The sequence below is a fragment of the Glycine soja genome, chromosome 1 (assembly GCF_004193775.1).
Source record: "Glycine soja cultivar W05 chromosome 1, ASM419377v2, whole genome shotgun sequence".
In the NCBI taxonomy this organism is placed as follows: domain Eukaryota; kingdom Viridiplantae; phylum Streptophyta; class Magnoliopsida; order Fabales; family Fabaceae; genus Glycine; species Glycine soja.
The window spans coordinates 25,928,498-25,955,098 of record NC_041002.1 but is presented as its reverse complement, the minus strand read 5'-3'; the positions used below and the strand labels follow the sequence as shown (position 1 = coordinate 25,955,098).

The 26,601-nt window shown below is 34.1% G+C and overlaps 1 protein-coding gene across 1 annotated transcript; it reads right to left on the bottom strand.

The window, feature by feature from the left end:
• Positions 1-21,507: 21,507 nt before the first annotated feature.
• Positions 21,508-23,394, bottom strand: LOC114413831 (probable galacturonosyltransferase-like 3). Its single transcript, XM_028378356.1, has one exon. It carries the CDS (start codon positions 23,195-23,197, stop codon positions 22,181-22,183), a length of 1,017 nt encoding a protein of 338 aa, XP_028234157.1. The 5' UTR covers positions 23,198-23,394; the 3' UTR covers positions 21,508-22,180.
• Between the last annotated feature and the right edge of the window lie 3,207 nt (positions 23,395-26,601).

Sequence of the window (26,601 nt, the reverse complement as noted above, 5' to 3'; positions counted from 1 at the left end):
GGGTTTCTGCCAGCATAATGTACACGCTCAAACTCAGTAGCAATCCGATTTAAAGCATACCTTGATACCATGCCAAGTAGTCTCTTGTATAAAGAAACTTTAAAAACATGTCCAACCACATGTGTACTTGTCTCAAAAGATGTCTTAATTTCATTGTGTTGTAGTGTGATCATGTTATTCATGGCTTCCCAAACACTACATAGGTCTCCAAGGCTATTTTGTAGTAGTCTCCTTAAGGCCCAATGAGCAAACTCAACCTTGCATATGAAATACACAACCATGTAAACAAACACAATTTTTTTAATCCATTCAATCGTAAACCCTAACAACAACAAAAATTTAGAATTTTCATACCTGTTAGTTATTGTGTTTCCTAAGTGCATCACCTTATTCATTCAGGCTTTAACAAATCTTTCTCTGTGAGGAATCAACCATGTTTGGTTGACATAGTCAACAAACATTGGCCATGGTGAGCAAGCAATTTCAAACTTCTTAAGACACTCATGAAACTCTTGTTCAGAAGGACAATCCACCAAACTCTCCCAGGCTTCCTGACATAATCTCATGCATTTTTTTACCAACCAGGGTTTTAGACTTTGCCTTCACATTCTTGTCAATGTGAAACCAACACAACAAATTGGTAGCCTCAGGGAATACAATTTTCACTGTATTCATCAATGCTAGATCTCTGTCGGTAATAATAACTCCAGGGAGTATATCACGTCTGAGGAAAAGACTTTGAAACCGTTGTAGAGCCCAAACAACATTATTCAGACGTTCTCCCTCCAAATAGGCAAAAGCAATAGAGAATGTCATCCTTATTGGTGTCACACCAACAATATCAAGTAATGATAGCTTGTACTTGTTTGTTTTGTAGGTATTATCTATCAAAAATACTAAATTACAAGCATTGGTTAATTTGACTACATTAGGATGACTCCAAAATATGTCACGTACAACATCTTCATCTTCAATCTATGTCAATGAATATACTAATCTTGTTCAAGAAGCTTCATTAGTTGTTGCATTTCAGTATTACTGCATCTTATGGAAGAACGGTAAGCATTTCTTGCATTGTATATTTGCTTGATTGTTGTATAACTATTGACATTGTGCTCCTTCAACGTTAGAAGAATATTTCTTGGTTTCACCTTTGACTTTTTCATATAAATTCTTTTCATATTAATATCACTTTCAAACTACAACTTTCACATGAACATTCAAACTATATCTATTTTAAAAATTTCAATTAACAATTCTATTTTTTCTAATTAAACAATAAAATAAATTTATAAAAATAACAAAAAAATTTAAAACAAAATTAGAGATTGAGAATCCGTAAGAAGCATACGAATTGTTAATCCGTATGTTTTTTACAGATTGCCAATCCGTAAGTTTCTTACGAATTATCAATCCGTAAGTTATATAAAACTTACAGATTACCAATCCGTAAGTATTACGCGAAAAAAATCAAATCAAGAATTTACCTCCATCATTAATGGTCAAACCAACCATCACCACAATCACCACTTGCCGATGAACCACCAAAAACAATGCATCTCCACCAAAGAGGACACAAGAATGAACGGCAAACTCTCATGGAACACCTCTCACGAGAACGAAGGTGAAGGAAAAAAAACAAGGTCGCGTGAAGAAACGTGAAGAAGGAAAACGTTGAACAACAACTTATAACGGAGGGGTATAATGGGGATTTTAAAAAATTGTTAGGTGTACCATCAATTCAGTTGTGCCCAAAGCAACTCCCTTTGCTTATCTTATATACTTGCTTCCACGTTTCATCGTTGGGATTTTCTTCCTACACCGGAAGAATTTCTTCTACACCCAATACTTTTATTAATGTTCCAAAATTATCCCTCACCACACCATTCGAGAGTCCATCCTTTAGCCTATTTTTTTATTCTTTCATATATCAATTGTATTTTTGGACAGATTGGGTCAGCATATCTCAACATCAATTATCTTTGACTCATAATTCTCTTCATCAAGTATACCTTAATCCCTTCCATCATGTTGATAATGGGCTTGTCCCATAACTCTAACATACATTTGTTAAAAGCCTCACACATGTTATTTACCTACAAATCACATTGGGTATAAGTTTCGTAGGCTAACTTAGTCCATAAAGATGCTTTCAAATCATTCAATTCTTTTCAAGAACTCTCATCTATCTCTTTCAAATTTTGCATAATTCTCTTAAATTGTGGTTTACTAGTGGCTTTAGCCATATTAGCTCCTTTAAATAAGCCCCAGGGTGCCTCTTTCTTAATTACTATATAGATTCCTGACACATAAACGATGTTCAACATTTCACCAAGGTCCCTAATGAGATTCAACAATCCTTGTACAAATGAAAAAGGTAGCAAAATTATTAACTAACAAAGACCATAAAAAAATTTACAAAAACGTCACAAGTATTTAGAAATATTACCTTTTGTTGGTCAGAGATAAAAGCCCACTTTTTTTCAGTAATCCCATCCAAGTCTTTTAGTAACAAGTCAATAAACCATAATCATGAGTCTATGGTTTCAGCCTCGACTACTACATATGCAATAGGAATCATTTGGTTATTTCCATCTTTCCCAATGGTTGTCAACAAATGGCCACCATAATAACTTTTCAGAAAACATCCATCTAACCCAATCAAAGGTCTACATGTTGTTACAAAAGCAGCCTTACATGCCTCAAGACACTTATAGAATCTTTCAAAAATTGGACCCTTGTTACTCATTCTATAGGTGATTATTAATGTACTATTCTTGTTAGATTCGATCAACTCATCACCATGACTTCTTAAGTGGAGGTATTGACTTCTAGTAGCACCTTGAATTTTCTCAAGTGCCCTACAAGCTTGATGGATAGACAATTTACAACCCTATCTCTCAAGTGTCATAGCAACTAGCCCTTAGGTCTTCATGTTCGGTGTATGCCTTAATAAACTTATAAATTTTTCAGCTAACCATTCTGTAGTCACCTACCATTTTCTAGCAGTCCTAAAGCATATGTATTCATCTATGAAAGACAACCTACCAATGAGTCTTCTAATTCAACTTGCTAACCCTTAACTTAAAACGACACCCTAGCATGAACTTCACCACATATCTCTTCAAGTCATTTTGCACAACTTTCAAATTTTTCTTATTGACCATTGCAATTGTTTTCACAACTTCTTTGATATCTTTTTTGGTGTTAAAAATCAGCCCCCTCTCAAAATGAATATCCACATCATCCCCAGGTATTCTAAACCTAGAATATTTCTTTGTCTCATTCTCTTCATCATCACTTCCTAGTGAGGTGTTAAGCACATCAATATCACCATCCTCATCATCAAAGTCTGCAACTATTGTTGGTTCCTCATTTCTAGTGAATAGAGCATCAAACCCCCAAGTGTCAGAAAATACTTCTTCATGTATAGGCTGAGGTGGAGGTTGAAATTCAAAAGCAGATGTGGATCCAACACACTGGTCTAGTCCCAATTCTCCTCAAAGTCATTATCATCTAATGATGTATACTCACTTTCATATTCATCTCCACCATTATAATCCTCATCTTCAGTTTTTGAACCATCACCAACACCCTGTGTTTTAGCCTTATCATGGACCTCACCAACACCCTCTGTCTCAACAACCCTTTCTTTGCTACCATCACCAACACCCGGTGTTTTAGCCTCACCACAGACCTCACCAACACTCTATGTCTCAACAACCTCTTATTTTATACCCTCACTAACTACCTGCACACCATCCTTATCACCTGCAGCATCATCAATGACAACAACTTCCATTAGTACCAAAAAAATTTCTCTACCTTCGGGCAACTCTTCATCAAGTATAGGAATATCAATAAGGTGCTCTACATAGATTTCTACCAGATCAAACCCTCTAATGTCAAAAACTAGTTGCACACATTGCTATCATAATTTAATGGCTTAAGCTCACGACTGAGTGCATTTCTTGGATATCGATATCGTAGACATTTGAAATGCTTGTATCACATATTGGCAACCAGCTTTATGATGTCAATATATGACATCTCATCCACATCCCAGCTCCATTTTTCTTCACGATAAGTACCCTTCACACACATGTTACTTGGCTACTAAATGATGATCCTAGAGTGGTGTATCTACAACCTTACTTCCTGCACTTCAGTAAGCTTGAAAATAAATGCAGATACCAACCACACAACACATGACAATAGTTCATTAATACAAAAATAGTGTATAGACATCAGATTTAATCAACCACAAAATGACAATACAGGAGAGTAAACAAATTCACTTTTCTGCACTGAACGAGTCAAAAGAGGGACTTGTCTTACAATTAATTAATCATCCATGGCTCATTTGAAATATTTCATAAACACAAGCCCTAAAAATGAACAACAAACCCTACACACACTGCTTAGTGTCCCTACAACAAAAATGCTTCACGAAGATCTCCACCCCACCCCCGAGTTTCATTATTAAAACACCCAAACCCTAGACCACATTCAATAAAAAAAACCCTAAAAATGGACCACATGCAATAAAATATCCACAACAACCTAAAAATTCCCTTTACAGTGTCAAGAATCTTACCTCGCACAGTAAATTGACTCATGATTCTTCCTTCCCGTCTTCACAACATGAGATTCACGTCCACCACAAAACTTGTTGTCGGCCATCAATTTTGAAGATCGACGCTGACGATAGTAGTTGCATTCCAAATAGTGTTGTCAGTCACTGAAGGAGCGTCAATGCCTCGCGAGTCTCACTCAATGAACACAAGAATGAGTGGTTGTATGGTTTCTATTTGAGTCTATGAAATTTCAAAAATCTTGCTTTAGTAAACAAATATCACATTTTAGTCTCCCATGGTAATTTCTATTTTGTTAAAATTTTGGTTCATTAATGTCAATTAGTAATTAACGAGGCACCACAAAGCTAACCAACACAAGATTTACAAGTTAGCATGGGTCAACGTATCTAGGTAACGGTCAACGCGGGCAATTGGATGGAAAAACTAAAATCAATAATATTGGAAACCAAGGGCACCAAATTCAACAATTAGAAACCAAGGGGATGAAAATCGTGGATTTTGGAAACTAGGGGGACCAAATTACAATTTAGCCACACAAAAATCTACATTGATTTGTGGCAACAAATAACTTGGTAATAAATCATTTTTAGTTTTTTTTTTACTCTTATTTTCTCACCTTAATTTAGTTTTGGTCTTAAGCAAATAATTGGGCTTAATTGATAATTGTTGCTTATTTTTGAACCATGCTTAATTGACCTATCTTCCTTGTGAAGGACCTATAGGATGCTACAAAACTCCAAATGGAGCATATGAGTAGTCCTTGGAAAGCTAAGGAAATGAGCTACAATTTTTCCATATATGAGCTTGTGCCAATTCTGCCGTTTCGAGGGTCATTTTAGACTTCAAAGTCAGAGCCTTTGCACTTGAATTTTGGGTTGCAAATTCTGGGCCTTTGCATTTTGTAATTAGCTTAATTAGAGAGATTAGGTGGGCCTAATCAGGGCCCACCCATTACTTCTAATTAGTTAGAGTATATATTAGTCTACTTAGTGTATTTTTAGAGTTAGTTAGTTAGTTAGAGTCATTTTGTACAAAACACACTTTTAGAAACTTCTAGTGCAAGTCTTAGATCACACTCTTCTCTCTCTTTTTCTCTCACTTGTTATTCATGTCTTCAACTTTGTTCTTCTCTTTTCCTGTTCAATTTTCACTATTCTTTCATTGGTGATGACTATGGAAAGCTAAACAACTAATCAATCCAAGGATCCAATTCAAGCAATGACGAATTTGAGTTCGGGTTAATTATTTTGAATTCTATTGTGAATGTTCATCCTCTTCTCCAATTCTATTTTCTTATTCATGATTATGAATGTGTTTAGGATTGGAAATGAATAAGGTAGTTGATTAATATCCTAATTTGAATTGTAATTACAGATTAATTGAATCATACTTCAATTTGATTTGTGATCTCAATTTAATTAGAGATTAGTTCAATTGAATTACCTCTAATTAGATTGACTGAACCTTCATAATAGGATCATTATCTTTGGAAAATTATGATAATTTGAATTGTTTAGATTTGGTGAATTGGATTGATTCTTCTTAAATTTGTTTCATAATCCCGTTAATCTTGTGACTTTGTTTCTACATTTTAATTGTGTAAATTGCTCAATGAAATCCCTTGCTTTGACTTATAAATGGATTGAAGTTGGAACCTAACTGGATTGTGTCTCTGAGTCAACCTAGACTATTCCTATACTGCAGAATTGTTGGAATCCTAGTTTGTTTTGAGACGATTCGGCATCGTTATCACTTAGAAAACAAATTTCTAAAATAGTTGTAGTCACAACCTATCAAAAATATCACTTTATAGATTGATTTTGAAACATGTCTAGAAGGTTCAAACTTTCTATATCTACTAGTTTTACATCTAACCATAAATTATTTAGAATGTTGAAAATAATTAATCTTAAAAGCCTTTTTTTTCTACAATTGAAGGAATTACATAAGAACCTAAAAGATAAGGATTGAAACAAGGAATGGTGTAGGTGATCGAGGCCATACCCAAATCAAATAAACATTAAAAATGCAGTATCTAGGAAGTGATCTTAGGTCATCTCCCAACGAGCAATGATCAACCAAACGTTCATAATAGATAATAATACAACAGTAACGAATTGGGGGCTTATTTGTTGTAAATTAAACAGCAAGCAAATTTGAATTAGAAAATAACAAAATTAAAACATGTTGTTTCCCCTTGATTCACAAGCAAGTCTCTTATCCTAGGTTACGAGAATTTATCCTTATTCAATTCAACCACTTAATCCAACCCTAAATTAAATTACTAAGCGAAAATTAACATAAGGTTGTCATTATGTGACTAAGCAACACATACACCAATTAATCATGAACGAAACTGATCATTAAGCATGAACGTAAATTAAGCGCAGAGACAATTAATCAAGCACTAAGCATGCATGGATTAATAGCAACAAATACAGAGTAATTGGAGAAGAGGAAAAACTGATCAGAATTCAATAGTAATAACAAAACCTCAAAGAGAGTTGTGCTTGATCCTCAAGAGAAAACAACGTTGGAGACTTAGCCTTCCATTAATTAGTAGAAAACGAAATTGTAGATTGAAGCATAAATAAAATTGCAGAAAATGAATTTTATTCTATGTGAATAGTGCGCATGAACCGTAATAAAAACTGGAATTGCAAAACCCTCAAATTATTCTCCTCTCCAAAAAAACTCCCTAAACTAAAACCCTAGTGTTGTTATATAGGTCCTCAGCCCCAAAGCTTACAAATCTATTTTAAGTCCAAGCTCATAAACAAAATAAAATAAAATCTAGACAAGATAAGATAAGATTGGATGAAATAAAATCTAGATAAAATCTGGATAAGATAAGATTTGATAAAATAAAATTGTCTGCTCTCTTCAAGTCCAAGCCCAATTCCGGATTCAAGACCAATTGCTTATAATTCTCCTGAAATTAAATTAAAAACACAAAATTAGTCAAGTAGGCCCAAATGATAAAACTGCATAATTAATTTGACAATTAAGGTTAATCAGTAATTAAAATGGTGACAAAAAGGGTTAAGAAATAGGAGAAAATAATGAAACATCAATAGGTCAACCATTGTTTGCCTATGCTCTTTGTTGTAAGCCCACCTTATTCTCCCTAGGGGAAAAAAATTCTTCAACCTCCACTTAATATTAGCTTTAGTCGATATTCTTTTACTCATGAGTGGTTGTTATTAAGCTTCTAGCATATGTTAGTAGAGAAGATGACTTGCTATGAGAGCAAACTTTCTTCCTTTTCATTTCTTCATCAACTAATAGCAATAAAACATGGAATTTGTCTAGAAGTAGCTTAAAAATGGTATAAAGCCTTATACTTGCAAGGGGTCAACTTCTTAAACCATTTTTCTTTTTTCTCTAACATTTTTATGCATATACAACCACTTTTATTCAAAACATAGACAAGGAACAACATCAATTGTAACGACCCAATTTTTACCTTATAGGAATTTATCTTTTGTGTTGCTATATGTAATATAAGAGATTTACTATTTTGGTATTTTAGTGAAATCAAACTAATAATAATTTATTAAAATGAAATTTTTTGGTTTGAAGGAAAATTAATATGCAAGGAATTGCAATTAATTTCATCTTATGTTTGACGTTTTGACATTTAAGGCTTTTATTTGTGATGTACTAGTTATTTTGCCCAATAATGTCTAGGATTTTTTTTCTATTTTTTAAAATATAAAGAATCTAATATAATATGATGCAAAATTAAAATAATATTTTGAGCTAGATATCTTGCGGTGAATAACTCAACTTTACATGGTCAAGAAGTGACTTTGTTGAAAGCACTTAGAAAAGACTAAATCACCATGTGACACCCTATACCCCGATATACATATTTATATAATATCATACATGAAATTACGAAATTAATTAAAGAGATTTTATTCAGTGAACATAAAAGAGTTCATGTGGGTAAAAGGTTTACATCCACGTTAATCATCAAATTAAAAACTTATCAAATAAGGGTATGAAAATATCTCTGGCCCAAAACAAGGCTGTCCAATTTTTACATAAGGGAACAAGTTAATAGCAAAATAACATAAAGTAACATGTTCAGAACATTATGCAAAAAATATAGAAACTCATGTCTCAATGTCACATCCTATTAGAGCGTTGTGTCTCAACGTCCTCTAGCACGAGGTTCTTTAAAGTCATCCACCTAATCATCTGCTCCCAAGAACACAAGGTTCGAAATCATCACATGATACAAACACAAACAACACACAAAGAGTGAGTTATCACATTCTTGAATAGGTAGAGATAAACGAAAGCACATATATATAATATAAGTATAACAAGCTCAACTTAGCACAATTCGCTTCATGTTACCACTCATTGCATAACATCACTTGTCCTAATGATTTAATCACAAAATCACATTCCACACCTTCACATTAATCACATGTTCAGAACAACAAATCTCAAGTACAACATAACATCTCACATTCACACAATTCATTACCTACCATCACATAAAAGGTCAACAGATACACTAAGACTCAATCATATATGTAATGTGGGACCATGTCAATGAAAAACTTTGTCGAACACCTAGGAGTACATGACTAGATAAACCACACATGATAAGTCAGGTTACTCTCACTAGGTAAAATCATAGGAAGACCAGATAGGATTACGTTTTTTTGCGAGAATGCTCCAACCATGTGGGATCATCACAGACTTAAAGGAGCACTCTAACTGGGTGTATTTACCCCCAAGGCCTAGACTCCGAAGAGTTCGCCAAGGCCTCTCCCTCCTAATTCATGTCCAACCCAAAAAACATTTTAATACGTAGACTCTATCTATGAACTGTATGAAACACACAACTCCTCAATTCTTCTCAAAATAGTTTTAACTCGTCGCGTCTCAAAGTGATTAAACTCATCGGGTTCCCACAGTGGATCCCATCACAATACTCATTGCACATTAACTCGTCACCCTTAAAAGGTCTTATAGTTGTGTGATTATACGGTTCATAGCTCAAAACTCAATGCACACAACATCTCAATACACGTGTGATCTCACAATTTAATACATATTCAACTTATTACACACACCCAATCTCAATCACAATGTTATAATCTCAAAGCAACATGTTATCACACCTCATGAATCATATACACATCACATAGTACTAATAAATACATCAACAAACACAAACTTTACCTATGAACTATGCAATACACACAACTACTCAATTGTTTTCAAAATCATTTTGACTCGTCACACCTCAAAGTAATTCAACTTATTGGGTTCCCACAGTGGATCACATCATAATACTCGTCGTGCATTAACTCGTCGCTCTTAAAGGATCTTACAATTGTGTGATTGCACAGTTCATAGTTCACAACTCAATACATATAATATCTCAATACACACGTATCTCACAATTTATCACATATTCAATTTATCACTTACACACAATCTCAATCACAATTTCATAATCCTAATATAACAATTTATAACGCTAATCTAGTAAATCTTGTCCAAAACACAAATGAATTATACAAAAATATTTCTCACAATATGAGGAGTAAAATCCCTCAAACAATTTCACATAATCATATCAAAATCAAAGGAATCAAAATCATAGGTTCAAAAACACAAAAAAGAAACACCAAGAGCACTCAAGTTTTATTAACCAATTTGCATTAAGACATCAATTGGCCTGTCAAACATAATAATCTTGTGATTATAATCATAAAGTTAGAATTAATTCAATAAACATCCCAAAATAAATCTCAATTTGATCCTTTAAGGATCCTTACACATGTCTATTCTAATCTCAATTGCGATAAACTCATCACTTACCTCTAAGCGGGCTCACGTGTGTAGTTCGGTAGCAATAGAAACATCTCTAGTGGTTCTCTAAGATTCCTCAAGATTTTTCTCTAGTTGTTCTGTTAGGATTTCCAAGCGTTAGTGAGAAGGAGAAAGGATTGGAGCCTCAATTTAACTGTCTCAATATGAGGGGTATTTCTCTCTCTATAGACATTATTTCGCTAATATCAATGGTGGTAATGTGTGACAATGAGTTTCGATGGTGGTGTCCAAATTTTAGGGCGATCCAATGGTTAACAAATTCAGGATCATAGTTTTACTGGGACAGATTTGGGTATATGTGGGAAAAAAAGAATTTTGGGAGAGGAAGAAAGAATGTAGAAACATGTCGTAATTGTAAAATATTATCTAATATGTCTCTATTTATACTGAGACTATTATTTACTCTATTTTTCTTTATTTTATTATTTTATAAAAAAACTCTATTTTACTCTTTCATTAAATAAATAACTAATTAAAATATCTTTTTATTTTCTAAAACATCATTTTACTCTATTTATTTTCTAATACTATGAAATCCTTATTTTAATTAACAAAAATTATTTCCTCTCATTTATTTAATTTCAAAAAACTCTATTAATTTTATATAAAACTCTTTTTATTTATTTTACGAAAAATGGGATGTTACACACCCAGCCATTTTGCAAGAAGTTAAACGGAAGTTGCATGCCTATTGTGGCCTCTGGGTCTAATTTGCTACCTTGAATTATTAACCAACTTTCATGATAAGCAACCATGTGACATGATCTTATAGAGAACTCCCTCCACTACATTTTTCCCCAACACACCAAGCTCTTAATGCCATTGTGATGAGCACAACTTTTAAAAACCAATTTTCCTTCAAAATTGTTATTGGTGAACTTCCAAATCTCCAGTTTAAAGTCTAATGTTCAAGCTATGATTGTTAAAAGGGTGAGACTAGATTGAGGATAAAGATTGAAGATAATTCCACAAAACATGAGGATAAAGATCAATACTTATGAAAGTCATGAATTAAGTTACATGCAGTATGTAGAATAAAAATGGAATGGAAGAATTCATGCTCTGATATTAAGTCTCAAAACTACACTGTCAAACTTTTTTTTAATCTTACAACATATGCATATCATAAATGTTTATGAGACAAACAAAAAATGTTTACAATAAAAAAAATATTTATGAGTTGTATGTGTGAATTATTCTACACTATGAAATGGCCTAGCTTGAGTGGAGAGATAAAGATATAGCAGCACATGATTGATTAATCACATCACAAAAATTTGGTTCCAGATGCAACATATTTGATTGAGATCAATAATATTTAATAATATAAAATTACATAGTGTTGAGTCATAATTCAAATTAGAACCCTCAATAATTTTGATTAGATGCAAATAATTACAAAATTTAAAAGTTGCATCTTATATGTCATCAAACAGATGTATTGTATCTACATTTGATAGACCAGATGGAAGCAGATGTTAAGTTTTGTTAAGCATTTAAGACTGCATTAATGCTCTTTGTCTGAGATTTGTTTTGCAAAGAATGTTTTGAAACATTCTTTCTTGGTTCTATCAAAGGCCAAAGAAGTAAGAAAATAATCAAAGACTCAAAGAATAACATATTTATTCTTCTTAAAAGATGCACCTGCTACACCTGTTATGGACAATACCTTCTTAGAGAAAAAGTGTTTTGACCTCTGCTGAAGTGTGGCTCAAGAAAGATAAAAAAAAAAGTTGTGTTTCAACATGGATTGGGCATGCATTTAATGCATCGATCGATATCTCTTTTGACACAAGTTCAATGAAGAAAACAAGATTGTTTAGAGACAACAATGACTTTTTAAAAATGCCTATAAATACGAGAACCTTTGAAGAGTTGAAGACATGAACCTACAAGCAAATATTTGAAATCTATTTTTTCCTCTTCTTTGAGCTATCTCTTTGAAACTTCTTAAGTTGTAAAAAGATCTCAAAACATGTTGCATATTTTGAGAGAAAAGACTAGGTGCTTAATTTGTATACTCATTTGTAAGGTGTTAAAACTAGCCAGTGAGCAAATCAACTTCAACAAATATGTTTATTTATTTAAATCCAGTAGTGACTTTGTAGAACAAAGAATACTAGGTTTGTTTTAATCTTGAGGATAAGCTATGTTGTAAGAGTCAAAAGTGGCCATGAAGAATACTTGTAATTTTGTTAAAGTTACTGAATTCGGTAAGTTGCCAAGAACTAAACGTAGTTTTAGTGGTAGCAACGAATCAGTATAAAATTTTCTATTTTTGATCTATTTATCTCTTTTGCTTTAATTGCAAAAGGGTTTGAATTTGATTTTGTTTTTGAAAAATGGTTTTGCAAAATCTATTGGATATCATCTAACCAAGTGTTTTATGTGAAAATCTCCTTATGTATCTTTTTGCTTTATTAGACAATAATCTCGTTTAAGAAAAAGGTTCACAAAATTTTTTAAAATCACAATTCAAACTCTTCTTATGATATTTGTCTTACACATAGCTTCCTAAAACATATTTCTAGTAAAGCGTGCATGCAGAAAAGAAAAGAAGACAATAAACTTAATTTATCTAAACTGAGGTTGCAGGCCAATTCCCTCTTAGAGCTTGATTAATTGCATCACAAAAAATTATGCCCATACTTAACAGATTTTATTGACCAATTTATCAAGTTATTAGTTTTATGATAGTTTTATAGGGTTCATAGAAGGCAAACATTAAAGAAAAACCCAACAATCAACTTTACTAAAATCAAAAGTAATAGTATGCAGTATTCAAAGCTGATACAACTTTAAATTATATAAAAGTTGTACACTTAAGACTTCGATATTTATCTAAAGTTGTACACGCATATAGTCATGTTCGTCAATCTTTAATTGTTATGTAGAGCCCATAAAGTTAGAGTCTAAGAGACCCCATGTTCTATGATATCTACAAACAAAAAGACAAAATCTAATATTAACAAAAATGAATTTTTCTTTCCAAAAGTAGGAAATCAAATCATTGCAAAAACTCGAAAATAATAATTAGAAAAAATCAATGACTAACCAACCTTTCAAGTAACTAAGAAAGCAAACAATTGTAGCTTGCTCTTCAAACTTCAAACAAACAATCACATACTTTGGCTCTAACTCAAACACACATTAATGAAGGAACATAAATGGCTCAAAGGATCACCAACCAACCACCCCAAGAACTTTGCTTTCACAAGTCTCAACAATATTAACTCATGTAAATATAATGCTTTCAGAATCAACAATCATGACAGACCCTGATCTTCCGCAAAATCTCGTCTTTCATGCTCATGGATAGGTAAAAGACACGGCTAGTATAAATAACTTAATACAACAAATGAGAAAATAATACAATAATGTTAAAAACTTCTAAAATTAAGGTCAAAAGCTTTAGAACAGATCATGCAATAAAGAGAATCAAAATTATAATGTATGCTTTAGAATACAATAACTCTTTCCAATAATTTCTTATTATCCATTATTGATTCTTCTACAACTGCATTTTAACAAAAAATCATAGTTTAATAATTAATATGAACTAGTCTGCAACCCGTGCGTACGCACGGGTCGCTTGGTTAGTAAAATTACAATCAGAGTGGTATAATTGAAGATTAGATAGATATATATTTATAATGTTGGTAAAAGGAAGATTGTTCAGAGAAAATAAATTACATGTAAAATGAAAATTATTGCCACTTCCTCTCTTTTCTAATGACTATTTCCCAAATTTTTTTGCGATAGTCACTTTGATGACAACAAATTGTAATAGGCTAGATGTGTGTTGTGGTATTTGTCTTTGGTAAGCTGAGTTTTAAGAGGCATATCAAAAGAGGATTTTATTTTCCTTTGGTAATCTTTCCACCGCCCTTTTTTTTGTTTGTTTCTATGGGGAGATCTTCCCTACTATTCTTTTAAACACACCAAACAAAACAAAAACATAATAAAAACATAGACTATAAGAATATGAGATTCTCTACCTAGAAAACAATACCTTATGCTCACTGCTCTTCCTACCTTTTCGAAAATAGTAAATGCAAATCCAGGCTCATCTCTTGTACAATTCTAAATACAAATCTATTAAAATGCTGGAATGAAAATATGTCCCATGTGAAAAATAAATAATTTTAAAGTGACACAAATTCAGAATTAAAATAAGAAATATGAAAATATACCCAAAAATATCATCTTGACATTTGATCAAAGACATAACCTGCAACCAATAAATGTCCCAATGAAGATGATCAGAAAATGCATAACTTGCAACCAATAAATGTCCTAATGAACATGATCAGAAAATGCATAATTATGAGCACAAAAAATAATCCTTTAAACAATGGGAAGAGACATGTCAAAACAGGATTTCATATATAAATTCATAGTGCTCGAATATCAGTGTTATTTAAAAAAGAAACTATACACATATAAATATACAATTCTAAATACAAATCTATTAAAATGCTGGAATGAAAATATATCCCATGTGAAAAATAAATAATTTTTAAAGTGCCACAAATTTAAAATTACTCACTATTAATTTTTAAAGTGCCAAATAGATAATTTCTTGTTAGCTTAGCTTAGATATATAAGTCCCCCCCCCCCCCCCCCCCTCCCCCCGCCCCCCCTCAAATAGAATCAATATATATATATATATATATATATATATATATATATATGAAAATAATAAGATTATGGATTGCACCTACTGAAGACAAGAGGTAGTGACTCAAAGCTTAGCATAAGGCAATGTCAGAACAGAAGCCACTTATATTTTACTGCTTTATTATTGAGATGACAAGCAGACCTAAAATCTTGTAGTTGATTTACAGGACCAGTCGCCAGTCAAAATGATTGAATTAGCTAAAAACAAATTTCGATTGTGTTTAGATTTTAGAAAGACATCGCATAGTTGGTTATCTATTCCTTGTTACATTAGATGATAATATTATTCATCCAAATGTTATATGCAAATATTTCTCGTCTAGCCATCTGTTTGTATTGCATGGGACCATACTTCCTTAAGTTCTAAATTGTTTTGATTGCTTTGAGAAAATCAGTACCTCCTTATCATCTAATTGTTGGTTAATTTGAAAATCGAGATGATACTGGATAAATCTGAAGTCGTGTATAACACTTTCAGATTGAATCAAATTTCGGGGTTCAACCAAAATTGTTCAATCGGATAAAATCAGAAGATTATAATTCAAGAGTTTTGTTTTGGTCTTGTATGTTTTGTCACACCCGTTATGCTTTCTGAACCAGAATGATTATTTATGATCAAAGAAAAGGTGGTTTTTGGCGGTTGATGGAAGTTATTTCTTTTTAAAAACTGTCGTTGATGGAAGTTTTAGTAACTTCCATGTAACTTCCAACCGTTGATGGAAGTTTTAGTAACTTCCAAAATTTTGCTAAACCGAACATCTCGTTATTACATTAAAACAAGCGTGCACTCTTATTTTAACATAATAAAGAGATCAATTACACTAAAATGTCCAACAAACCTCCCCCATTTTAGTGTAATTACCGATCAAATCACCAAAGTCATAACATACCACAAACTACTGCATAGATGAAATATCGTGACGATTGAATTTCATCTTAGCAAATTACACGTTTCAAATATTCGAATATCAGGGTGTCACTAAGGATTGAACTCTTTCTATTCATAATGAATACATGAAGATAATCTGCACAATAGTTTATAACATTACTCTTGCTCGACACTAGTTTACTAGCCTGTGTCCCTATCCTTCATAAGCATATCAAAGCCAAGTCCCAGCTTCTTGAAGCGGCTAAACTTCATGCTTATATAGGTAGTTATTTTCTTTCTTGCACTTGCAAATGCAATTTTTCAAAAGAACCATTGAGGAGTTATACTCCAACCTCCTTAAGTTGCAGAACCGAACACATACCTTTTGGGATACTTTCGATGATGTGTTCCAATCTCTACATGTTAAGCTTTCCACATTGAATTCAGCACCTAATGTCATATTAGATGGGAATTGGGTATCTTAACATAAGAGATTTCAGATGGACTTTAATCCTAATCCCACAGCCGACCTTTTCACGAGATCTCTACTTAACCCTTTGGTTAAATGATCGGCCAAATTATGCTGAGTTCTCACAGCCCTACATCCCCAAATTTTGAGATAACTCAAATTTGGTGTCTTTTTGTGCCAAAGTTCATATGGGGTAGCCTTATTCCTTTTGTTAGGAATTCGGTTCAACAAGTAACAGGCTGTCAACATAGCCTCACCCCAAAATCCTTCACTTAAACCCAAATAGGATAACATGGAATTCACCATTTCTTTCAAGGTTCTATTCTTCCTTTCGGCTACACCATTCTTTTGTGGTGTATAGGGAGCTGTAGTTTGATGTATTATTCCAGTAGATTGAAAATAAACCGGATCATAATACTCACCTCCCCTATCCGTACGAAGAGTTTTGATTAGCCCATTTTGATGAAGTTCTACCTCTTTCTTATAAATTTTAAATTTATCAAGAGCTTCATCTTTTGTATTTAATAAATATACATAACAATACCTTGATGCATCATCAATAAAAGTAACAAGATATTTTTTATGACCTAATGATGGAGTAGCATGCAAATCACACAAATCACTATGAATAAGGTCTAAGACTTTAGTCTCACTTTTAACATCCTTAAAAGGTTTCCTAGTGATCTTGGTCAACATGCAAGTTTTGCATTTTTCAATGTTCATATCAAAAGGAGGAATCATACTTGTTTTTGACATATCTTTTAATCTTTTGTAATGAACATGTCCTAATCTAGCATGCCAAATTTCTGATTTTGTAGTTCTTTTCTTTCTTGCACCTGCAAAGGCAGTTTTTAAAAAGAAATAACTTCCATCAACCGCCAAAAACCACCTTTTCTTTGATCATAAATAATCATTCTGGTTCAGAAAGCATAACGGGTGTGACAAAACATACAAGACCAAAACAAAACTCTTGAATTATAATCTTCTGATTTTATCCGATTGAACAATTTTGGTTGAACCCCGAAATTTGATTCAATCTAAAAGTGTTATACACGACTTCAGATTTATCCAGTATCATCTCGATTTTCAAATTAACCAACAAAAGATTGAATCAAATCTTTCGAGATGATGAACGATAGTTCGAAGATGACAAGCAAGTTTGCGAAGTTGGAAAAGTTTGAAGGGCAGGATTTCAGAAGATGGTAGAAGAAGATGCACTTTCTCTTGACAACATTGAATGTGGTGTATGTGCTGAGTACACCGATGCCGGTGTATATGGAAGACGAAACTCTGGATCAAACAAGAAAGCGTTTGAAATGGGAGAACGACGATTACATTTGTCGTGGACACATTCTGAACGGTATGTCTGACTCTCTCTTTGATATTTATCAAAATGTTGAGTCTGCTAAGGAATTATGGGACTCTCTTGAATCCAAGTATATGGCAGAAGATGCTTCAAGTAACAAATTCTTAGTTAGTAATTTCTTTAATTAAAAAATGATTGATTCGAGGCCTGTTATGGAACAATATAATGAACTGCTGCGGATTTTGGGTCAGTTTACTCAACATGATTTGAAAATGGATGAATCCATTGCAGTTTCATCTATAATTGATAAACTGCCTTCTTCTTGGAAAGACTTCAAGCATACCTTGAAACATAAGAAGGAAGAGTTGACTCTGGTTCAACTCAGTAGTCATTTCATGATTGAGGAGTCGCTGAGGGCTCAGGAAATTGACAAAGTCAATGATAAAAACGTAGCAGGTTCCTCTTCCGTTAATATGGTAGAGGAAAGTGGAACAGTTAAGCAAAATTATAATGCTAAAGGTAACAAACGCAAATTTCAAGGAAATAAGAACAAAGGTCCAAACAAACAGACAAAATTTTCATGTTGGAAGTGTGGGAAACCTGGTCATTTAAAGAGGGATTGTCGGGTGTTCAAAGGAAAGAACAAGGCTGGTCCAAGTGGGTCTAATGATCCTGAAAAGCAACAAGGTCAGATTGTAGTGAATAATTTTAATTCGAATACGAATTCAAATTATGTATCACTAATATCTGATGCATTCTATGTGCAGGATGATGATGTTGCTTGGTGGTTTGATTCGGGAGCAACAAGCCATGTGTGCAAAGATTGTCGTTGGTTCAAGGAATTTAGACCAATCGATGATGGCTCTATTGTGAAGATGGGCAATGTTGCAACTGAACCAATCCTAGGATTAGGTTGTGTGAATTTAGTTTTTACTTCCGGAAAAAGTTTGTATTTGGATAATGTCTTATTTGTACCTGGTATTCGTAAGAACTTATTGTCTGGTATGGTTTTAAATAATTGTTGTTTCAAGCAAGTACTTGAAAGTGACAAGTACATCTTGTCAAGACATGATTCGTTTGTTGGATTTGGTTATCGTTGTAATGGAATGTTTAAATTAAACATTGATGTTCCTTTTGTTCATGAATCTGTTTGTATGGCCTCGTGTAGTTCTATAACGGGTGACAAAACATACAAGACCAAAACAAAACTCTTGAATTATAATCTTCTGATTTTATCCGATTGAACAATTTTGGTTGAACCCCGAAATTTGATTCAATCTGAAAGTGTTATACACGACTTCAGATTTATCCAGTATCATCTCGATTTTTCAAATTAACCAACACTAATCATATCTAGTAAAAGAAAATTGCATAAGCTTATCTAACATTCGCCAGACTCTGCATACGTTTTTCCCCCTTTGAAACTTGATTCTTCTCCACCATACACTCTGCGATATTGTAAAATATAAATCCTCATACTATGAAAAAAAAATAATCAACATTCACCAGATTATGCATAAATTTCCCCCTTTGAAACTCATTCTCTCCACAGTACACTTTGCAATATTGTAAAATATAAATCTTTGATCATATTGTGAAAAAAAAATCCAACAACAATCTTGTCATCACATTTTAGTTTAATTAATGCAATAAAAACACAAGCACACAAAGCCCACTTAAAATACCTATACAAAAAACAATTCCAACAAAAAAATATATAAAATATAAAAAGAGGGAGAGAAAGAAGAATGAAGCTTTTATTAATGACCATTCCTCCAAAAGAACACAAATCAATTTGTATCGCAAACATTCACCTTAAATTACTCCCGATTCAAAACTCGATTAGATTACTTCAAGTGTTGTGTACACGTGTGTCTTATAGCTCCTAGTTGGATTCTACAGTAGCCATCTCTAATCATAGGTTATTTTTTATTCATTTATTCACCAATATTTTCTTTAATATATGAATCGTGTGACTTAGAGGCCTTACAAGCTCTTATTAAGTAGTCTCAAATTATTATTGAGTTGTTAGTTCCTCAAAGCTTTACTCTTCTAAATGTATCAGGTCTTTAACAAGTACAATCTACGCGAATTCTTCATACATTTGTTGATAGAGTTCTTTAACCAATAGTTTGTCAATCTTTTCAACAAACATCTAATTGACATGTGAGTTTTCAAATCACTAAGAGAATGTTCAGGAATCCGTTGCAAAATTATGTTAGGGGTAAAGGTAATTTTACGAGCGGATTAAAACTCTTACTTTTGCATGTGTTTTATTTTTATTGGTTGGATTTGCATTGAATGCACACCACAACATTTACAACGCAAACCAAACATACACTAGGGCCCGTTTGGTGGCCAAAATATAATAGGATAAGATAACTATCATATCGTGCTATGAAAGCAACAAGATAAGATAGTCATTTTCTTCCCCTCACCACCTCATATTATCACCATCATCATTGTAGTTGTCACCATTGTCATCGTCACCAACCCTATCACCATCGCCGCTACCTCCAACACTGTCAATGCCACCACCACCCCTGTTACTATCGTCATTGTCGCCACCACCATCTTTATCATAACAACCACTACCACCATCATCACCGCCATTATTGTCACCATTCCACCATCGTCACCGCAATCACCATTGCTACCATAATAACCACCATCACTATCATTGTCACTCCTACAATTGTCTCCACCATCATTTCCATCATAGTCACCACCAGTGTCTCACCACTCATCACTATCATTGTCGTCATCATTGTCACCATCCTAACCATCACCATTACTACTATTGTCACCACCATCATTACCACCATCATCACCACCACCATTGTCGCCATAAGAAACACCACCATTATCGCTGCTATCACTCATTACCATTGTCGTTGTCGCAGCCATCATCACTACTAATGTCACCACCATTATTGTTACTGTAACTATCACTACTAGTGTCATCACCATTATTGTCAGTGTAACTATCACCACCATTGTCACTATCATCGTCGTCACTACCATCTCACTATAGTTATTTGGTTCGTATCATGGTACATATCATATATTGGATAAGATTAAAGCTTATCCTATTCTTATCATATCATGTTTGTATATTCTATCCTATCTTCACATCTAAGTTTCTAAAGGAACTTCAAATTAAGGCAATATGAGTGACAACTTCACCTTTTTAAGACTTGATGGTTGTCGTGACACTTACCTTGGTGCTTGTTTTGCTTACCAACAATATGGGCAATACTTGCTCCATGTGCAATGTCATATAAAAAAATATTTAATTTTTTTCATATACTAGTACATAATAATAGTAATAGAGTTTGAATTTAAAAATCTCATGCAAAATATATAAAATCTTCTACCACTAGATTGATTGACCTTAACAAATTTTCCTAAAATTATAAAGTACAAAATTAAATAGCTTTTAAAAAAATGACAATTTTTCAAAAATTTAAATACCACTAAGAATGTAAGAAAAAAACAAGTCCTTTCATAAAGAAGATTACTTGGACATATTTAGTTTAAACTCAGTGAAATGGCATCTTGATTAGGACAAATTTAAGATCTATTTTGAGTAATCTGTTTTTTAAGAAAACATTTTCAGAAAATATAAAAGAGTAACCAATTTTTATTTTATTATAATTCTAAAAAGATTATCTTAAAATTTCATGATCATTTCAATTGTTTATTCCAAAATAACTTCTCAAAATTCAAAACAATATAAATATAACCTTGTTAAAGTTCAATCCTTAAAGAAATACACTGGAAATTTTCAAAAATAATTTTCCTAAAAACTAAAATAAACAGATTCTTAACACTGCTTATGACAACAGTGTTTTTAATCTGAAAACATTGCTGTGTCGAACTCGTATTTTGATATTTTCTATTTGGTCTCACTGAAACAAAATGATAATTGCCCCGTCAACCATACCACCCGCCACACTACACTCTTTTAGTTCCTTTTATTTGAACAAAAAATAAACGAACACTAGAACTTAGGCGAAGAAACCCTCCATCCAAGTGTAAGAACTAAGAACCGGTGAAGAGTGCCTAACGCGCATACCCTACCACAAGGGGCAAGAGTGTAAACTGCACTATCTACCTACCAATACTGTACAAAATTAATAACCATCGCAACCCAATCATCATCATCATCATCCAAACTCAAAATAGGTCACCGTATAATATCATATCATCCAAACACATAGCCACGTCACCCTTTATCCACGTATCACATCTCCCTCACACTCGCGTGTCCTTTTCCGTCATTTCCAATCACACTTCCTTTCAGCTGGACGACGACGACGAGGAGGAGCAAGTGGCAGCAATCAAGTGAGGCACTCCCCACGTCAAAAGCCCATGCACCCGCACCAAAACCCTAGCTATGAATCGGAGAACAGCGACGGCAAGTGACGGAAGAGATCGTACGGAGCCCAAAGACTATCCAACGGACACGGCTTCTTTGAATCGATTCGCAGCCACGGCTTCCCCTTGCCGCTCCAGTGAAGCAAACTCACCGGACCGGGATGCAGATCTCGGCAGAGACCTTCGAGGTTATCGCCGCCGAGGCCGTGCTGGTTCCACCGGTGCTCCACGCGCTCCACGTCGCCGGCGAAAACAAGCAGAAACGGCGGCAATGAACCTAGCTCATAGATGCGGTTCCGCTTCTGGATCCGCATCCACCTCTCGAGCTTCTCCGTGTACCTTCCCTCGCGCCACTTCCATAGATCGATAACCATTACGCCAGTGTTGAAGTAGCACGCGTCACGTCCCTTAAACGACGCCGCGTAGCTAGGGTTCGACCAGAAGCGGTGCGTGAAGTAGTTCGTGAAGTTAGCGTGGCAGTACTCGGGAGCGCCGAGCACGCGCGCGTGGAGATCAATGCTCCATAGCTTCGCCACGTCATCAACGACGATGAGGTCGGAGTCGAAGTAGATGATTCGCCGGACGGTCGCCGGAAGAAGATCCGCGAGGTACATGCGCGCGTAGTTCAACGGTTGATCTAGCGCGCGTCGGATTGAATACGAGATCTTGCCGCGGACGAGGTTCGCGTCGAATTGGTACAGGTAGAAGGCGAGGTACGGGAACGTCGCGGTAATGATGCGGCGGAGCTCCGTGCTTCGGCGCGTGGTGCCGATAAAGTGGAACACGATGTTCTCCGGACATGATGCGTGCCGCAGGACGGAGAACACACCGGCGACGGAGCCGCGGAGGTAGGTCGCGTCCAGCGTCATCGCGATGTGGATCACGGAGTCGCTCCGCGCGCGGTTGCGGCATTCTCTTCCGTTGCGGAATGCCGGCGCCTCGCGGAACGTTGGAAGCTCTCCGGTTGCCGGAAAATGCGCGTCAACGGGGGCGAAAAACAGCACCACCAACACGAGTGTGAGTTTCGGTGGCATGGTGAGGAAATGGGGGAATCGAAACCAGAGTGAAGAGTGAGGGAGAGTATTTTTGTGAAGATCTAGGGGTATTTTGGGGATTTAACTAGGGTTTTGTTGGGGTGTGGGCCCCGAATAGAACAACATGGTAAGAAGCCAGGCTGGAAAGACGCGTCTCTGGCTTTATATAGTATAGCTTCGAAATGTGTGCGTTGTTGTTATTATTATTACGTGGTTTCGCGTCTGAATCTGTCGTTGTTGACGGAAGTGGGAGTTGGAACCATTAATTGTAATTAAATAATTAAAAATCTTGTTAATCAATATCTTTAATTAAATAATATCTTTAGTTAAGGACATTGATTAAAAAATGTATTTACTTTAAAAACATAAGAAAATATAAAAAAGAATTATGAGTAATATAATTTTGTATATCTTAATAAAAAATTCTTAATCAATGTCATTAATTAATTAGTTAGTTAATTGTTATTTAATGTGTAATCACGCGCGAGGTACAGTTATTTTTAAAAAAGAAAAATGCATGGAAGAATTATTCTAACTTGGCCGAGGTTACATTGGCACGTAGGATATTACCGGTGTGACGTGGAACATTATATTGGGAGTGTCTTTTTTAATGTCTTTGAAACGTTGTTAAAACGTAGCTATATTTACGGTTTTGCCCGAGATAATGTTTCATTCAAGGGTGAGAGCAGGCATGGTATAGGCTGCGCGACCCCTTGTGTGATCTTTACTATGATTATCATTTTTTTATGAATTAAAAACATAAGATAAGGATCATGGTGGAAATTACTTTTTGTCATTTATACGAATGTTTTAATTTCACCTTCCAATATTATCATGCTTTATGTATTTTCTATTTATTTTTTTACTCTTTTCTTCTCTTTTTGCAGAATTTCTTACTTCCTTCTATAACTCATTATTATTATTATTATTATTATTATTATTATTATTATTACACTATCAAGATTCAAAGATTTTTACACTGTTAAGTAAATAAAAATTATTATAAATATATATTTTAAAATAATTATTATAAACATTAATGATATTTATTATATATAATAATTTATGATCGAATGATAATATAAAAAATTACATTATTAATATACACTATAATTGAATTGTAATAGTTGATAGTAAATTATACGGATATTTCTTTTAAGTTTAATATAATTACATACTTTGCAAAGCCTCTCACTTCATACTTCTTATTGTGTTTGATACTAGGAAAATTTTTAATTGGAGCTAAGTGTAATTGGGGTTAGGAATTTTTTCTCACTCAAAATTCATTCAGAACATAAGTTTCGTACTCCTCTTCTCCTTCACTTGTTGGTGGGGAATTTGGACATGAGTCACTAAAAATGTTTTTGTTTTACCTTAACATACATTGATTTTTTTTTGTCTTGCTGCTAGATTTTTTTTAATAATTTAAACAAAACAAGTAATTATGGTAACTAAGGTGATTACTACGAGTATATATTTTTTAAAATAACATGCATTATTAGTTTTTGACCAAATAAATTATGGAATATCCCTGATTTTTTTATCTAGGACAAAAAAATATTTGAATGATTTTATTATAATGTAGATTTGATTTTGCCTGTGAAGAGTTGAAGAATTTTAAGTTTAAAATTGAAAAGGGATTAAATTTACATATTTTAAAAAGTTAAAGGATTAAAATCCACAACTTGAAAGTACATATACCAAAACCAAAGTTAACCAAAAATATAAGACTAAAAACACATTTTTCTCAAACGATAATCTGTCTTAATGAAAACTTTGCAATCTCAAACCTAAAAGGTAAAAACTTATTAAAATATCTGCTCATAATTCTTGATATTATTCTAATACGTTATTACAACCCTTTAAAGCAATGTTCAACCACCAAAATAAATGAATTGTCACCTTATGAAAGGTAGTCTAAAGCCCTTAGGTCTCGGAATAAAAAAATGTCATAATCAAAAATAAAAAAGCCCTTAAGTCTAATAAGAAAGAGGTTCTAAACTATTAAAAAAAAATATAAACAACAAATAAAAATATCAAATTATTAGATTATTAGAAGTCCAAATTTTTTTTGACAGAATTAGAAGTCCAAATTAGATCTTATTAATCATGCATTGCCGCTCATATTAATGTCAATACATATTTTAAGCCTTGTTGTACTTTTAGCCATTTAATCTTCCAAAGCTTCAATTAATTATACCCAAGTTATACTATCTAAGACTAAATTTGTATAAATTCTAAACGTTTATGTTTAGTATAACCTCTTTAACTCTCTTCACGCAAGCTCTTGTAATTGGAACCCCGCAAAACATCAATAAATCACTTATATTTACCTCTTGTTTAGATCATTGATCTCCATCACACACCAGCGAACAAACTAGCGCCACTGATAGCAACCAGAACCTAAGCTTACCTGATACTGATACTGCAAAGGAAGCCCAAGCTAGCAGGCCCAAAAGGAGTGCAAACAGACCAGCATACCTTGAAGATTACGTGTAGCAATCGTAGTAGTGCAATGATAATTCTGTTAACAATGCAATATTGTTAGTAGTGGAATTCTGTTATAGGATCCAATGAATGATCAGCACCATAGCCTATATAAATAGAATACCGAAATGAATAAAAAGTAGAGTATGAATTTCAGAAATTTACTTTGCCTTTAAAGAGGTCCCTTATCCCTCATCTGACCACAGAATGCGCAAAACAACCACCGATAGGCTTGAAGATGCCTTATCCCAGCTAAATCCCTTGCTTCCAAACACTCTAACTTAGCTTTTAAAGTCAACACCTTTCTCGACTGCTCAACCACCTCACCACCATTTATGTGCCACCAACCCCATCCACTCTTCCCTCACGTCCTCACTCACGTCAAACTCGAGGTTTCGAGATGTGACGGTCATGACCCATTGGGATGGATCTTTAAGATCTCCCAATTCTTCGAATACCAAGGTACTCCTGAAGAAGAGCGCATCACGGTAGTTTCCTTTTACATGGACGGCCCGACCCTCAGCTGGTTCCAATGGTCACACCGGAACAGTTTTATCACGCCATGGCCCGAATTTCTTCAAGTGTTGGAAACCAGGTTTGCTCCGACATACTACGACAAGTCCAAAGGAGCACTGTTCAAACTCTCTCAATGGGGAACAGTCAATGAATATTTAACAGAATTTGAGTGCCTAGCTAATCATATAAATGGGTTGCCCCTTCCTTTCCTCCTTATTTGCTTTATTTTCAGTCTCTCGCCAAAAATTCGTCAAGAGGTTCAAGCCCTGCAACCTATTTCCTTACCACAGACCACAGCACTGGCCAAATTGCAGGAGGATTTCCTTGACCGTCGTCGGAGTTATAAAACCCCAACATCATATAACCCTTCACCAAGTCCATCCTCAGTCACTCCCACAACC